Source organism: Sebastes fasciatus, chromosome 5 (genome assembly GCF_043250625.1).
Source record: "Sebastes fasciatus isolate fSebFas1 chromosome 5, fSebFas1.pri, whole genome shotgun sequence".
In the NCBI taxonomy this organism is placed as follows: Eukaryota; Metazoa; Chordata; class Actinopteri; order Perciformes; family Sebastidae; genus Sebastes; species Sebastes fasciatus.
Genome location: NC_133799.1, coordinates 15,850,535 through 15,865,918, shown reverse-complemented (window position 1 = coordinate 15,865,918; position 15,384 = coordinate 15,850,535). Strand labels below are relative to the sequence as shown.

The 15,384-nt window shown below is 41.3% G+C and overlaps 1 protein-coding gene across 5 annotated transcripts in view; it reads left to right on the top strand.

Annotated features, from left to right (window-relative positions):
* arhgef18b (rho/rac guanine nucleotide exchange factor (GEF) 18b) overlaps positions 1-3,731 on the top strand; it is a 48,073-nt gene extending 44,342 nt beyond the window's left edge. For 4 of the 5 annotated variants that reach the window (XM_074635300.1, XM_074635299.1, XM_074635296.1 and 1 more), the window contains 3 exons: positions 798-1,149; positions 2,276-2,422; positions 2,915-3,268. In XM_074635300.1, the coding sequence (XP_074491401.1) occupies positions 798-1,149; positions 2,276-2,422; positions 2,915-3,231 (816 nt within the window). In that variant the 3' untranslated portion in view covers positions 3,232-3,268. Of the gene's footprint in view, positions 1-797; positions 1,150-2,275; positions 2,423-2,914; positions 3,269-3,559 lie in introns of those variants that run through there. The other variant, XM_074635297.1, reaches the window with a different exon arrangement.
* Positions 3,732-15,384: the final 11,653 nt, after the last annotated feature.

The following is a 15,384-nucleotide window of genomic DNA, read 5'->3' as shown; positions in this document are numbered from 1 at the left end:
TTTTATAGCTCTTGTAATGCAACGCACACAAACACTGCACCACTCCATTGTTGCAGAAATCCTCCTGGTTAGTCTCATTGAATGCAGATTGGATAATAATGCTGACTCCATCTCTAGATCATCTTTCCTTCAGTCTAGTAATTAAGTGGACAAAGCAGTCAGTGTCTTTCATCCGCTGATGTCATGAGAGCCATTTCCTTGTTCCCCTGCTTGTCTAACAGCCCTGCCTGTTTTGTTAGACACGCCTTTATGTGCACAGGGACTATTAAGGGTTTTATGTTTCTCATTTTGGGTGTGTGTATGTGTGTGTGTGTGCGCATTGTCCTTGAGTCTCTTGGAACACATCAAAAACTTGTTACCAAACTGTGTGCTCAGCAGAAACAGTCGCATGTGTTTCTGATTCCCTCTGTAGACCATAAATACCCTGCTCCTCAACAGATTGTGTTTCTGTAATGACACGGCGTCGCACAGACGATTTATAGTGTGTATCTGTGTGCGTGTGTGTCTTCTGTACTCTTAAGAAGCTGTTTTAAGTTTTGTTTTTCTTCTTCAGAAATACACTCTCTTGCATAACTAACAGCAGGCTGCTGACACATATATAACATGCAAACTTGACATTCACAACTCTCCATTCCAAAACTGAATCTGACCACAAATATGGATAATTACAGGGCAGAGTAGGAAAGCTGTCCTCTCTGAACTTCAATACTGATTTTGAAGTCTTATATGATGATGTTTGCAACAGTTGAAGAAGATTTCAGTCACCTCATTAAATAACGTCCAGTTTTCTCCTCCAGGTGGCTCCTCTGTCTGGCAGTCTGAACGGGGAGCTCCTCATGTCCTCCGGCCTCAACACCTCCACCAGTGCCTCTGACCTTCCCCTCCCCCCGAAGCCCCTGGTGCGTGCCAGCCTGTCCGTCGCACCAGCCGACTATCCAGAGCGCCCTGAATTGATGCTGCGGCGGGAGGCGAGCTCTTCCACCCTGCCGCTGAAGACAGAGGTGCCGCTTCATCTCTTCAGCACCACCAACCAGCAGCACAAACTGCTTGGGGTGCAGCAGCAGATCCCCACCAAGCTGGCTGCGTTCAGCGGCGGCAAAGGGAAAGGAGGCAAGATTGGTAAAGCCTCACATCGCACTGACAGCACTGGTGAGGAGTTTCACATAATCAGCAGGTTGTTTTGGGACACTTGTGTTCCTTTCTTTCTCCATGTTTAAACATCTGCTGATGATAAGAATCAACAGTAACCGAAGTGCACACACGCCTGCACATGGAGTCTCCTTCATAAACAGTAATATACATAGTCATACAGTATGTGTGCATTCAATAGCTGCAACTAACCAATATTTTATTTTTTAATTATTCTGCTGTTTGGTTTTTGTTGTTGGGTCTATAAAACATCCACCACAGGTCCTACATCTCAAAGTGACATCAAATGTCTTTTTTTGGCTGAACAACTATCCAAAACTCAATAATATTCAATTTACAGTGTGTAGATTATTAAAATAGTTGCCGGTTATTTTTCTGTTGATAGGTTAATCAACTATTCGTTGCAGCTCTAGTGCAATCTTTGATGGCTCAAATACAAATTGAATATAATGATTTTTCTTACCAGCATGTTCGGGCATGTCTGGCAATCTTATAACTGCTATTTTAATCGAGACATGACTCAGACTATTCCTGTAATGTCACATTAAGTGTGAATGAATAGTTTGCTAAAGTAAATATGCAGAGGATAATTATTTCCTTTTCACAAAGGAAACAAAGGGAGACAGTGTAGGAGTGTCTCAACAAATGGACAGGGTGGAGCGTGTGAATTTTCTGTTACACTAGTGCTTACAGTGCATCAACTCATACTAACAATTATCATAAAAGCACACTCATTTTCTAATTGTTAATGAGTGTCACATTGGGGTTTTCCCCTCTCTCTCATTCTTTTGGATGATGTATAACAGTGCAGCATCTTCTGTTTTTAAATGGATTTTTCTCACTCACTCTTAATCGATATGCAAGCCATCTGTGCCTGACATGAGCTTGACCTGATCAGCATGATTTAAGTGGCTCATTAGGATCACATTAGCTGTCTAAATTGGGTCAACCCTCTGATTTATCAGATAGTGGCCTGAGAAAGGCGACTTTAGTTTACCAATGCAATCTAATTTTACAATTAAATGAGCTTCTGTCTCTGTTTCTCTTGTTTCCTTTGCTTCCTCTCCCTCCCTCCCCCTCCTCCTCCTCTTCCTCCTTCTCCTCCTCTTCCTCCTCCTCCTCTCAGCCTCAGTGGATATGAAGCAGATGCTGCCGCTGAAGCTGTCCGCCCGAGACGACAACGCCCTCAAGGCCAAGCGCTCCATCAGCCCCCACCAGCAGCTCCCGCTGTCAGCCCCTCCTCAGCCTCCTCTTCCCCTGCATCACCACGCGGGTATCTTTTATACACACAAACTCATGACACACACACACACACACTCTCACACACACACACACACACACACACACACACACACACACACACACTTCCTCCTTTGCTCTGTCAGGACAAACCAAAACACAATCTCCTCTTTGTCTTTGCCAACTGCATTATTAAACTTGGTTCTCACAGACACAAACATGAGACACATGCATTCTCCACCTGGGCAAACCGGACCCCACCCGATCACGTTCCTCTGTAAAGCTCACATTCATACCCAGCCTCACCCTGTGTAAACACCTATCAATTTCACATGCCTCACTGTGATTAATGGCAGGCTGTACTGCTGACACAGACAATTTTAACACTTTAATCCTCCTTAGGCTGGGTAAACCCAGCTGTAATAAACACCCAGCTGTAATAAACAGGTACAAATGATTAATCTGCCGGCGTTTTCATGCTATTTTTGGAGTAATCCATTGTTCTCTCTCTGTATGTCTGTGACAGATCAACTCAGTCCTCCAGACAATGCTGGACCAGACACCCAGCCCACCTCCTCCATCAGCACCTCCCACCCTCCAAATGTTCAGAAGCCCCCCATGCCTCCTTCACAGCCCTCCATGCAGCCTCCCGCCATCCCTCCCCACTCACAGAGCACCGGCTCCCTTCAGTTCCAGCCCCATCTGCAGCCGCAGGGCCTCAGTCCCAACGCCCAGGCCCAAGTCCAGGTAAATGTTCACGGGCTCACCCACAGCCACAGCATGCCACCACCTTACAAGACCGCCACAGAAGACCTCAATAAAGAGGACGTCATCTTCTTCTAAAGTCCAGTCTGCTGATCGCTAAAACAAAAAAAGAAAAGAATCACGGGATAGTTGCTGGTCCCAAATCAACCACGTCTCCCATTCCAAGGAACCACTTGCATGCAATACGGTGATGTTGATGGTATGTTTGGTGTGGGCACTGGGCAGGTGTGTTGTTATTGAGGGTTTATAAGGTGAGATGGTTTAAATATCTCTACAAAGTTGCAGCAATCCATAACAGAGGGCAGAGCCTTTGTCAGCACTTCAGTGGTTCATAAAGACAGAAAAATGTTATTCAAGAAAGATGACATTTCTATTTTAACTCTGCTACCCCATCTTTGTTTTTAAGATGCCACAGGTACTTTTTATTTAATTTTTAGTTTTATTTCTTAACACGACGACGACGACGACGACGACAAGTATGAGGAGGAAACGTGTATGAAAAAGTTCAAATGAAGTTAAACCAATCCAAAGACTTTAGCTGCGAGAGCTGAAAGGGGATTTGACTGAAAGGAATAATGTGAAGGAAAAACGGTTGGATGATTTTCAGGAGACTCGGTCAGGCTGGTTAGTGAAGCATGAAAAAGTGAAAGGTGCAGCGACGGCGCCCTGGCCTTAACCATCTGCTTCTACTGGACCTGGAACCACAAGAAATGATTCAACAGGAACTCAGAAACTCTTAATACAGGAACACTTTCTGCTTGATGTTTCGTTTGCACAGTGTGAATACTCCATTCCAGACTAATGAATGAACTCTTATGGACTAAATGTGGTATTGTTTGGGTGTCAAAATTGTGAAGGTTCATTTCATTTTGTTGTTCTTGTTTTTCCTAACCATGCATATTAGAGAAGGCTGAACTGTGGGATACACTTCTAGTGTTGCCACTGGTTGTAAAACCTGAGTTAAACTTTTGGCAAATTCTACTGTTTTTCCAACTCATGCAGACTGAGACAAACTCAGGGATGCCTTTATTATGTCTGTACAGTTTGAAGTTATGTGAGATCAATCAACTTTAGGTCTTTTCTTGCGTTTCTTTGGAGTAGCTCTGCTCAAAACCAGAGGTTTTACTAATTTTCCTTGCATTAATAATATTTCTAAACACAGTTTCACTAGTACATACAGTTGCATTTTTGTTCTACCACCATGGCTTTGACCCCTAACAGCAAGTTGATTGATAAAAGATCACTTTTTTAATACAGAAATTAGTCAATTTGAGTATGTACTTTAATTAAATTAGCCTACAACCATGAGAATTTAAAGCTATATTTCCCAAACTTTTGGCAGAGCTGCTACTCACCCCGTAGACATCCATGAAATGAGCTCAACTTTGCACCGTTCAGCATACTGCACCCTGTAGACATCAAAAAGGCCTCACTGAGTTTGTTACATTTCACAGAAACTATCCCTTTAAGAGACACATCTTAGAGAAACACATCTGTTGCCATTTAAGTGGAACCATAGCTTACTGTACAAGTCATAGCATTTCATGCTTCATGTTGTTTTAAGGGTAAAATTAACTTTCTAACTGCTTAGGCAGAGAAGATTTTGGGTTATAGGCTTTCAAGAGAACATAAATAATAATCACAACAATTTTATACAGAGTTGATATGCACTGAAAAATATTAATATCCATCATCATGCTAATAAAAAATATATTTTTATGATTTTGCACTAGTCGATCCAGTAGAGTAAAAGTGTTATTTCCAACTGTAAACCGCTCATACTGGAGCACGGTGTTAACACTGTTTTATATCTCTCAGTCTTAGTTATTCTGAAGTGGCTTCACTCATATGGTGCACTATATTATACAACACACATTCTTCCTCCTTAAGCTCTAATGTACTGAGTACTGAGTCTTTGAGCGACTCGCAGGACTAACGTGGCTAGAAAATGTTATCAATTTAAAGTTTCGGTCCTAATTTTTCACTCGTCAGGAAATGAAAAGTTCATGTGTTTGACACGTCGTGTTTTTGAAAGCTTGTGTCTCTGGACTTCATTTTGCTGACTTAGACAGTACATTTCCGAATGGGTTACTCTTAGCAGAGTCGGTATAACTTTGAGATATCTATGAAGATGTCAGTCTTAATTGAGATGGTGAGGTTTCATTGACAGTGTGTTTTATGGATTGCTGATGACATTTCATTAGCTTGGTCTTAAATCTCTGTGCCTGACAGAGAAGCGGTACTGTGACCGGGCGCCGTGGTCCTGCAGCAATAACGACTATCAGCTGTTGTCTAAAATTACAGTCTTTATCTCTCTTCACAGAATAAATATGGAGACGTTCGTCTGATTTTCCTTCTCTGTATATACGGGAGAACCCTTTAAATCATGACGTAGTTGACACATTAATGTGTTCAGTGTCTGGAGGGAAAAAATGTTGGAAGAGCTTTTTGTCTTTGTCCAAGTAAGCTTGTCTCTGAAGCTGGCTGGAGTCTGATCTGATGTATATTATGTATAATGTTGTACATACTGTGTGTGTGATATCTTCTGCACCGGCGGCTGCCCTCTTACACATTCTCGTATTAGGAGATATTTGACGTGCATCAAGATGCAAAAGTCAGCCAAAAGTCTGTTTGTGCATATGTGTATATACACTTAAAATACACGTGAGTGAGTGAGTGAGTGAGTGAGTGAGTGAGTGAGTGAGTGAGTGAGTGAGTGAGTGAGTGAGTGAGTGAGTGAGTGAGTGAGTGAGTGAGTGTGTGTGTGTGTGTGTGTGTGTGTGTGTGTGTGTGTGTGTGTGTGTGTGTGTGTGTGTGTGTGTGTGTGTGTGTGTGTTACGGTAAGCCTTGCTTGGATAGACTCGTAGCAGTTTAATGAAACCACAATCAGTCGTTGCTGTTGAACTGAAAATGAAGGTGTGCTTATTTAATCTCCTGACGTGTGTTGTTGATGTTGTAGCACTGAAGCTGAGGTGCTCTGTCTGTCTGTTGGTCGTCTTTCTCCCACCATTCATGAGTGATGTTTCACCAAGATTATGTAGCAGTCGTGAAAACAAAATCATCTGCTTGTTTCAGTTGGTTAAACCAAAGACACATTCGGCGGGGTTCCTGTCTGTGCTCTCGTATGAAGGATAAATGACATTGCGCTGGTTGTGTGGTCGTCCACAAAGTGTTTTAAAACATCCTCCAGGGACAGTCCATAACCAGTGTGTTTACAGAACGTTTTAGTCAAGCTCATATTCTGCTTCAGGTCAAACGTTTGGGTTTGCTGTTTGTTTGTTTTTTCCATCCTCACGTCCAGATCATAAATATCTCTTCATAATCACTTTGAAACCAGAGCATACACAAACAATGAATCAAATGGGGCATTGAAGTTCCCCAGTATTCTGGCTTAAAGTGGCAAAACCCAACTGTAGCATCTGGATTTTTCATTATCAGGATATGAGCTCATCTGATAGAGAAGATATTGTATTTATATACACCATCTCTCAAACGCAACAACAATGTAACATCAATGTACATGTGAGCCCCATAAAAACCTGAATATTTTTCCAGACTTTTCCAAACAAAATCCCAACTCAATGTCCACTTACAAGCTTTTTTCCTCCCTGGTGCTTTCAACCATATCACACAGTCTTCATCTGCATAGTTAATCCAATGCTAAACTTAAAGGCCAACATGGACAAGAAGTCCTAAAAGTGCTATTGATGAAATCATGGCAGCTATTAATGAAGACCAGAAGTCTCTGGCTTCTCTGGGGTAATCTAGTCCAGATTTGTCAAGTCTAAGTATAGTGGTTTTTGATCATCTGGATCTGGTCCAATGTGATCTAGATGTAAAAAAAAAAAGAAGTGAAATCTCCATTTATTGCATTTTCACAAATAAAATGTAGATTTCACAAATTTGAGTCTAGGCTTTAAAGAGTCTCTGGGATAATGAAGTACAGATTTGACAAGTCTACTGTAATTATAGTGGTTTTTGATCTGGATCTGGTCCAATGTTGTTTTGATGTGAAATCTCCCTTTTTTGCATTTTCACAAATAGAATAAATGTTTCACAAAAGCCATTAAGTGAAACTTGAGTTGGGATTGTTTTGTCAAACTAATATTTTGAAAAGTAAAGAATGACCTTTAATGCCTGACTTTTCAACACATTCCCATGTCTGTCCATGTTCCTGTATTTCCAAGTGTCTCCTTTATTCTGAGTGAGAGACGTCAGGCAGCAGGAAAAGTGGTGTAAGAGCACTTTAGTTGTGCTCCAGGTACGAGACTTTTAGTGAACCTCGACAGAAGAGGTGGGTGCTGCCTTGTTTGAATCAACTCAAAGTCTTAAATGTTCTTTTGCTTTACTGAAATGTTTAACATCTTTACTCTGTTTTAAAACTTGGAAGCCAGTCAGTCACATCACTGTGTGTGTCTGTGTGTATCTGTGTGTGTGTGTACGCTCGCCACCAAAAACACAGCGGAAACATTTCTAACCGACTTGTTTCCAGTCGTGTTTTTATATATATATATATATATATATATATATATATATATATATACACACTCATACGCGCATATTGGACCTGTAATGTGTAAATAATCATGAACATATTTTATTTCCTCGGCCAATTTTACACTAGTCACTTTGGATAGTAGCATACTTGAAGGGGAAAATGAATGTTTATAATGCTTATTATTATTATTATTGTCTGTGAACTTTTATTTACCGAGAGCTGTCTAATGACGTTTGTAACACACAGCAAAACTGATTTTTGTACCGTTTTATTTTATTCACTGCGAGACGTTAGAACGACCTGTGGACACAAACTGCTGCCTTAGAGAGAGTTTAGTAATAAAAAAAAGTCTTGAAATGATTTTTGTATTTGCTGTCTTTTGAGTTTTTATATTGCAAACACTGATTGTTTTTTTTTATGCATATTGCTGTTTAGGCAAAAAGTCAAGCATGCAATGATTCCTATTCAAGTAAATTAGTATTTACAAGGATTTTTCTCTCCCCATCTCCTCAACAACTACCACATGTACCATATAATTCTGCCTCATTATTTAGATTTCTATTCACTGCTTGTCAAAATAATCCTGACCACCCAATTAGCTAGCACCCCAGCCATTCCTGTGTCTAGGAGGTGCAGTAACGGTGTTATTGACCCTGTGTTTAGACGACCTAATAACAGTATTCCCAGACAAAGCTCTATTTTCAGGTGCTGTGGTTGTGGCTGTTCAATCCCTCTGCAGACCTCGCTAAGAGCAGGGCTGTCGGTTGCTGCGTTATTGTCATTCTGGCTGGGAAGACGCTACAGTAGTGGCCTGTTTTTATTGTCTGCTGTCATTAGTGGCTTTCCTCTGTCTCCTCTCAACAATTATTTTTCCAGGCTGCTTCCCCTGTGGAGGGAGGCTGCATTTTACGCCGTCTTTGTTTCTGTCTCGTTCCTTCCACTGCTCTGCCCATTTCATGTCTCCCTGTCTCTTCCCCTCTCATCCAACGTCTCCAGTCCTCAACTCGACCGCCTCGCAGCTCCGAGGCATTTTTATGTAATGCAGTTTGCAGGAAGTCAGGAGTCTTGGCTGTTGTTATTCTGTGTCGGAGGCACTTTTCACCGCAAAGTTAAACAAATAGCCGCTCCACAGAGATAGACGTGCAGACGAACCTCCCTGCAGGCTCATAAAACGCTGAGACAAATCTTAGTTTGATAGACTCTCTGTCAGCAGTTGGTCTGTATTTGTTTTTGCTCTTCTGTTCAGATCTAACAGCGTACTTTGGAATGAGCCTTTAGGCTGTTTAAAGAGTTCAGCCTGACTACTGAACAACGCCACAATTCATATTCATGGGCTCCCAACCTTTTTGTCTTGTGACCCCTCAAAATGAAGCAGTGTCTACTTGTGACACTCGTCACTGGTTGCATATCAGTTGTGACGTTTCCTTGTCTTATTTGAGAAATCATAAGAGGTCGGATTATTATAATTTTACCTCTGATAAGAGGCCACAAATGTGAACCTCATGGCGGCAGTAGAGGAAAAGTCAAGATCATGAAAATGTGTTGATTAATCTTCTGGGAATCATGAATGTCTTTGAATGTCTTTGAATGGCAATCCATCCAGCTGTTGAGACATTTCAGTCTGGACCTAAGTGTTGGAACTGACCGACTTTGCTACCGCTGCTTATTAAGCAAACATTAAGTACGATTTTGTGCGGCAGAAATATGTTTTTCGGCTTTGCTGTCCATTTGCAACCCCTCAAATTTATCTTGCGACCCTTTGTGGGGGCAATGTTTTTAAACCAGCTTGCATCCTCCTCAACCTCCTACTTTCTTCTTTTTGCAAGTGATGTTATGAAGGAATGTGCTTCGTTGCTGCTTATCCGAGTCTTGTTTCATCGCTCCTGTGCTGACACAAAGATCCTCTTGTTGAAAAGACACAAAGCGGACTCTATCTCTCCTCTTCGCTAACACCCAAGGTGATTACAGGAAGATAGTCGGCAGGAAAACATGTCTCTCAGCCAAGGCTGCTTCAAACTCTCCTTACATAACCTCCTTGGCAGGCTGGGGTATATTCTGGAAAAGAGACGTTTGTCCAAGATAAGGTAGCCTAAGGTAAAAGATAAGGTTTGAATTTTTCAGGTTGTAGCTGTTATCAGTGATAGATAAAGAGACGAGAGGTCTGTGGCCTGAAACAACTGTGTGTAGTTACTTATTTACACCAGTATCTCTTCAGACATTTCTCATGGGTTGTAAAGTGTGATATGTAAACTTGGACTGATTTCACGCTGTCTGCTTCAGTTTTGCATCAGATGAATGAGAATCATTGTTCCTGCAGCCTGCTAAACTGATCTTCCATCTTGCATCAACAAAGGAAGTCTCTGTGTGTGGGGCGATGGTGAAAAGGCCCCCGCAGAGAAAGGTTATGCCAGGTAGAAATCAGATCAGGGGCAGGGCTATTGTTCTGCCAGGAGAGATGCCTCAGGTGAATTGAAAGGGGGAGATGGATTATAAAGGAAGTGTGCTCTGTGCTGACTCGCTCTTTGTGCTCGCAGTATTTGCATTTCGCTGTCAGCTGTAGCCCGGTGACTGTCTGGTCGTTCCAGTTTTATTCCCATGTGCCTGTGTGCTGATTACACTGCAGCAGGAAGTGCTGAATGCCACCATTGTGAGAGATCAGCCTGTTCCAGAGAAGAGTAAACACATTAGCTTCTCATGTGTGCTTTTGAGATTCATGGCGACAAATCATTTGATCACAAAACAATGTTTAGTCGAGGATTAAAGGAATAGTTTTGGGAGATACGCATATTTGCTTTCTTGCCAAGAGTAGACGAGAAGATTGACTCTAATATCTGTCCTTTCAATTTGAAGCTGAAGCTACTAATGTCTTGTCTTTTTTACCATACAAAAAAATATTAAACCATAGAAATGTATCATATCCAGGAATACAGCATGTAAAATTAGCTGTGACTACAAACCTGAGCTAAAAACCAAGCTGATATGCAGAGAAACAGCAAACTACACCTAGCTCACATACATACGTAGTACATATATATCAAAAGTTGTACGGACAATATTTACATTACAAAACAAACAAATTGATTTAACAAAGTTGTTTAAATGCAGGCTACAATAATGCTAAAAGATCTAATTTTGTCGGTAGGTAGCCTTCTGTATTTTTAAGCATTATGTAGGCTCTATGGCAATGATTTTTTGGTGGTATGATAATTAGCCTAAAAAGACATCAAATGAAGGTATTGCAACTGTCTGTCTGTTGTACAGTTTGCTGGCAGTGCTGGTTATCTTAGTTTAGCATAAAGACTGGAAGCAGAGGGAAACAGCTAGCCTGGCCTTGTCCAAATGTTAAAAAAACCCTGCCTACCAGCACTTCAAAAGCTCTCTAATTTCCACGTTGTATCTCGTTTGTTTAATTGTACAGTTTAAAAACAATGAGCTGGTTTTACTGGGATGATGTGCTGGATTGGGTTTCTCTGCACCGGGTGCAGTGTTGCATTTGGACAGAGCCAGGCTAGCTGTTTCCAGTCTTTATGCTAAGCTAAGATAACTGACAGGGGCTTCGTGTGCAGAAATGAGAGCGGTGGCAATCTCCTCATCTCGTGGTGCCTTCAAATGGGGTCGTGTTTACCGCGTTAACGAGAGAAGAAGTTCATATGAACGCCCTCCTCTTGTGATATTCACAACCTTCTAAGTGGAAAGTTTCTGAAAGCTCAGAGTTCACGAGTTGTGACGTGTTTGTTGACGTTGCCAGAAATGGCGGAGGCCATGGAAGTTCATTTTTTGGTTTTGTATATTGTAATTCTTCAAAATGTTATATGACTGAGGAAAATGTTGATATTCCCAACTGCCTCATCTTTTTCCTCTGTCATTATGCCTTTACATTTCCTGCATTATGTTACCCGCTTGCTAAATTGTTAGCGTCTCTGGCTTCTAGACGCCGACAGTAACGTTAATATTACCGTTGCTTAGCAGCGGTGTTCTTATGACTTAACCACTTGAACACCAAGCATATGTGTACACGACTTCTCATGTTGTGAACAAGAGGTCACGAGTTTCATTTGAAGGCACCATAACTCTTGTCAAGAAAGGAAGTAAGTAGCCTTTATTTCACCAAATCTTGAACTATTCCTTTATGAAACTCTTTAAAAAATGAAGTTCCCCGCTAATGGCCGCAAGGAATTCCTTGCCCATAGTCTAAATGTTTGTTCACCAACAAGGACCCACAACTTTATGCGATAATTCTCCATCTGCACAATAATTAACATTGTTAAATCAGAGTCCACAGCTTTAAGCGTTTTCCATCTGTGTTTCAGGATGCAGTATTGTTCAAGGCTGATGCAGTGTGGGAGGTCTCTGTGGCATTTTCAAAGAAGCAGAAAGAACTTCCCTCATACACACACAAACACACACATTTTTTATACCTAAAGTCAAATGCTGGTGGTGCCAAGACAAACAGCCTACTGGCAACCAGCATGGAAAACCCTCTCCATGTCAGAATGTGAAGATGTGGGCAAATCAAGTAGCTATGTTTCTCCCTGGAAAGACCCAATAGGAGCTTTGTGTAAAAGTTTCTTACCATCATCAAAGTTGTTTCTGAAAGTACATTAGGGAGCATGTGCACTGCTTTTAAGAAAATGGGCATTAGAAGTGGAAAATATACATGTGCATCTGGAGTAAAAGGGAACAAAAGGCCTGCAGGAAGCCCTTAAAACCAGGCAGTGATGTGAAGTGAATCTAAAGTGAGTGAAAGGGAGCTGTAGGGTCTCACTATATCAGCTACAGATGCACTTTTGTTGATGGTGCACTTAAACCTCCCTGTATTATTTGAAGAACTCTGTGAGGATTTGTTGTCCCTTTCGAAGAATGTAGCCTGAGGTGGTGCACTTTCCTCACAGTACGAGCCTTTCAACATCATCAGAAGCAGAGAAAAGTTGCTTTCTCCATCTAAATAAGGTGGTTTGTGTCCTTTATCTGTGTGCTCTTTGATAATTTCCTTGAGTGCTTCTGCAAGAACCACCACAACACTTGTCTCTTTTTCTTGAATGTAATATTAGCTGATGAAGGAGAAAAGGCAGAATGTTTTCTCGAAAAGTCTGACAGACTCAGCACGAAATGGACAAACAGGGGTGAGAATAACTGCGTAGAGCTTCCTCAGCACTTCCCTCTTTCATCTCGGAAGAGTAGAGCGCAGCGGAGCTCATCGCAAGTGTGGCGCTGCTCTACAGGGGGGATCTAAACACAGCCTCTCTGATTTAGGAGCTGGAACGGAGCTGTCGCCAGCCTCCCACCAAATCTGGCAGGGTTGGATGGCTGTCTGGCCGCTGGTGATGGGGGACGGAGGGAGGGAGGGAGAGAGGGAGGGACGGAGGGAGGGAGGGAGGGAAGGAGGACAGAGGGGGGAGTGGAGACGGAAAGACGCTGCCAAAAGAGCAAAAGGCCACTAACTGCTGCAACACCAAACACCGGAATGAGACAAAGCCGGGTGGATGTGTGTGCCAGCGTGCAGAAAGAAAGAGAATTTTAATTTTATACTGCCTTTATTTAACTACTCAAAGGTACTACCATTAAACACAGACGTGTCTATACAAATTACTAGAGACAAAAACCCAACAAACAGGACAGAAGCAGTTTAGAGGCACACAACTCAGAGCCCATATGAAGCTGAATATCTCCATACTGTCCACTTTGATAATAGGCATACTCACTGCACTGGATCTGTGGAGCCAACACCCTGAATTTTAGTCTTTCTAGTTTTCCAAAAGGACAACTTTGTTTACCACAACATGTACGTCCTTCCTTACAAAATATGTTGGACCAAAAATGTATAAATCAAATGAAAAAAAAGTTCTCACAAACTCCGACACCGCAGCTTAAAAAAGTACAAAAGGGCCCTGTGACCTAAAACAATGCAAAACTAAATAATAACTTTGTTTGTATAGCTCTTATCTAAACACGGTTACAAAGTGCTTCACAACATACATGAGAATAAAACCAAAAAGATAAGTAACATACAATACAGATACAATGATAAAAAAGAATGGTAAGAACTAAAATAATAACGTGCCGAAAGGCAAAAACAGAACAAAAGAAGATAATGCAACACAAATTTACAAATCAGGCATCGAGAAAGGCTTTCATATAAAAATATATATTTCATGCAATGAACAGATAATGTGCTTGCAAGCCTAATGTCCAGCTTTGACCTGGGGTCAACTAGCAAGAGGAGGTTTGAGGATCTTAGGATTTGGGAGCACAGGGAGACTAAAGCTCAGTGATGGGCGCCCCGATAGCTCAGTTGGTAGAGCGGGCGCCCATATAATAAGGCTGAGTCCTATCCGCGGCGGCCCGGGTTCAGAGAGGAGGCAGGGTCACGGGCGGACATGGGTCTTGGGGTATGGGGTATAACACATGCACAGTGTAACTGAAGCTGCGGTCGTGCGTTGCGATTGGCTCAATTTCAGCAAGTGCAGGCCAGATTTTACTGCGCATGTGTAACACCCCCAAAGATATGATTCATGACCCAGCCTCCTTTCTAATAATAATGATAATAATAATTAAAAAAAAGCGATATAACTTGGGGTCAGATCATGTTGAGCCTTCAAAGTTATTAATGGGATCTTAAAATCAATCCTGAATGAAGAAGTTGAGCCATTTATTTAGAGATTATAGCTTTAACTTGTTACGTAAACTGCAATGGTTCAATAAAGGATACATAAAAAGATGATCATGTCGGCTAATCAACTTTTAACCTTTTCCAGGACGTGATTGGTTCACCTTTTAGGGTGCATCACCATCTGTCAGCCGCACGCCTGAAGCAACGTCTCTTGGAAGAGCGATGGGGGAGTTCTTAGAAAACCTCACTTCACTGATGGACAGGTATGACTGATAGCCTCATCTGGGGCAAGTTGAGCCAAGAGACCACTTCTTTTGGAAAGTCATATTTTTTATTTAAATACCGTTTATTTTAGATCCAAAGTGATTATTACCAAGGATGCACCGCATCCTGGAATATATGTACACGTTTTAGTTGGAGACATTACTGTCATGCCCTCACTTTAAAGACGCCTCAAGTAAAAACTGCCTCATCTCACTGGTTAGGTTAACCTACAAAAGCACGTTAAGGTTAGAAGAAGATCGTCTTGTTCCTCAAGGCAGTGTTGACATTTTCAGTATTTATTAAAGACCATCATCTTTACCCAACCTTTACCAAGAGCTAAACCTGTCCATGAAAACGTCAATCATGCTTTAAAACATAAGAAATACGTTGTCACAGAATATTTTGCAGGATACATTCAGTATAATAATTTTTCGACTTTGCAGATATGTTCAGTGAAAAGTTTCCTCATTATGTTGATATAAAGCTCATTTAGGTGGCATTATTGCCAGTCTAAATGTATTTGAAAAGAAACTATTCAGATCCTTTGTATTAAGTGACAGTAGAAATACAACAATGTAAAAATTCTCTATATTCCAAGTAAAAGTCCTGCATTTTAAAATCATACTTAAATATAAGTACAGAAGTATTGTCAGCAAATTGTACTGCAAAAAAAGCATTTTACTGTTTTAGTTTTTTCAAGGTGAAGCTCATTTTAACTACTTTATATTCTGCTGGGTAGTTTAATATATGATATGTTTAAGTTGATATTATTTTAATTTTTGCATGTAAAATCTTGGGCTGCAGTGGTTAGCACTGTCGCCTCACAGCAAGAGGGTCGCAGATTTGAGTCAGAATTGGG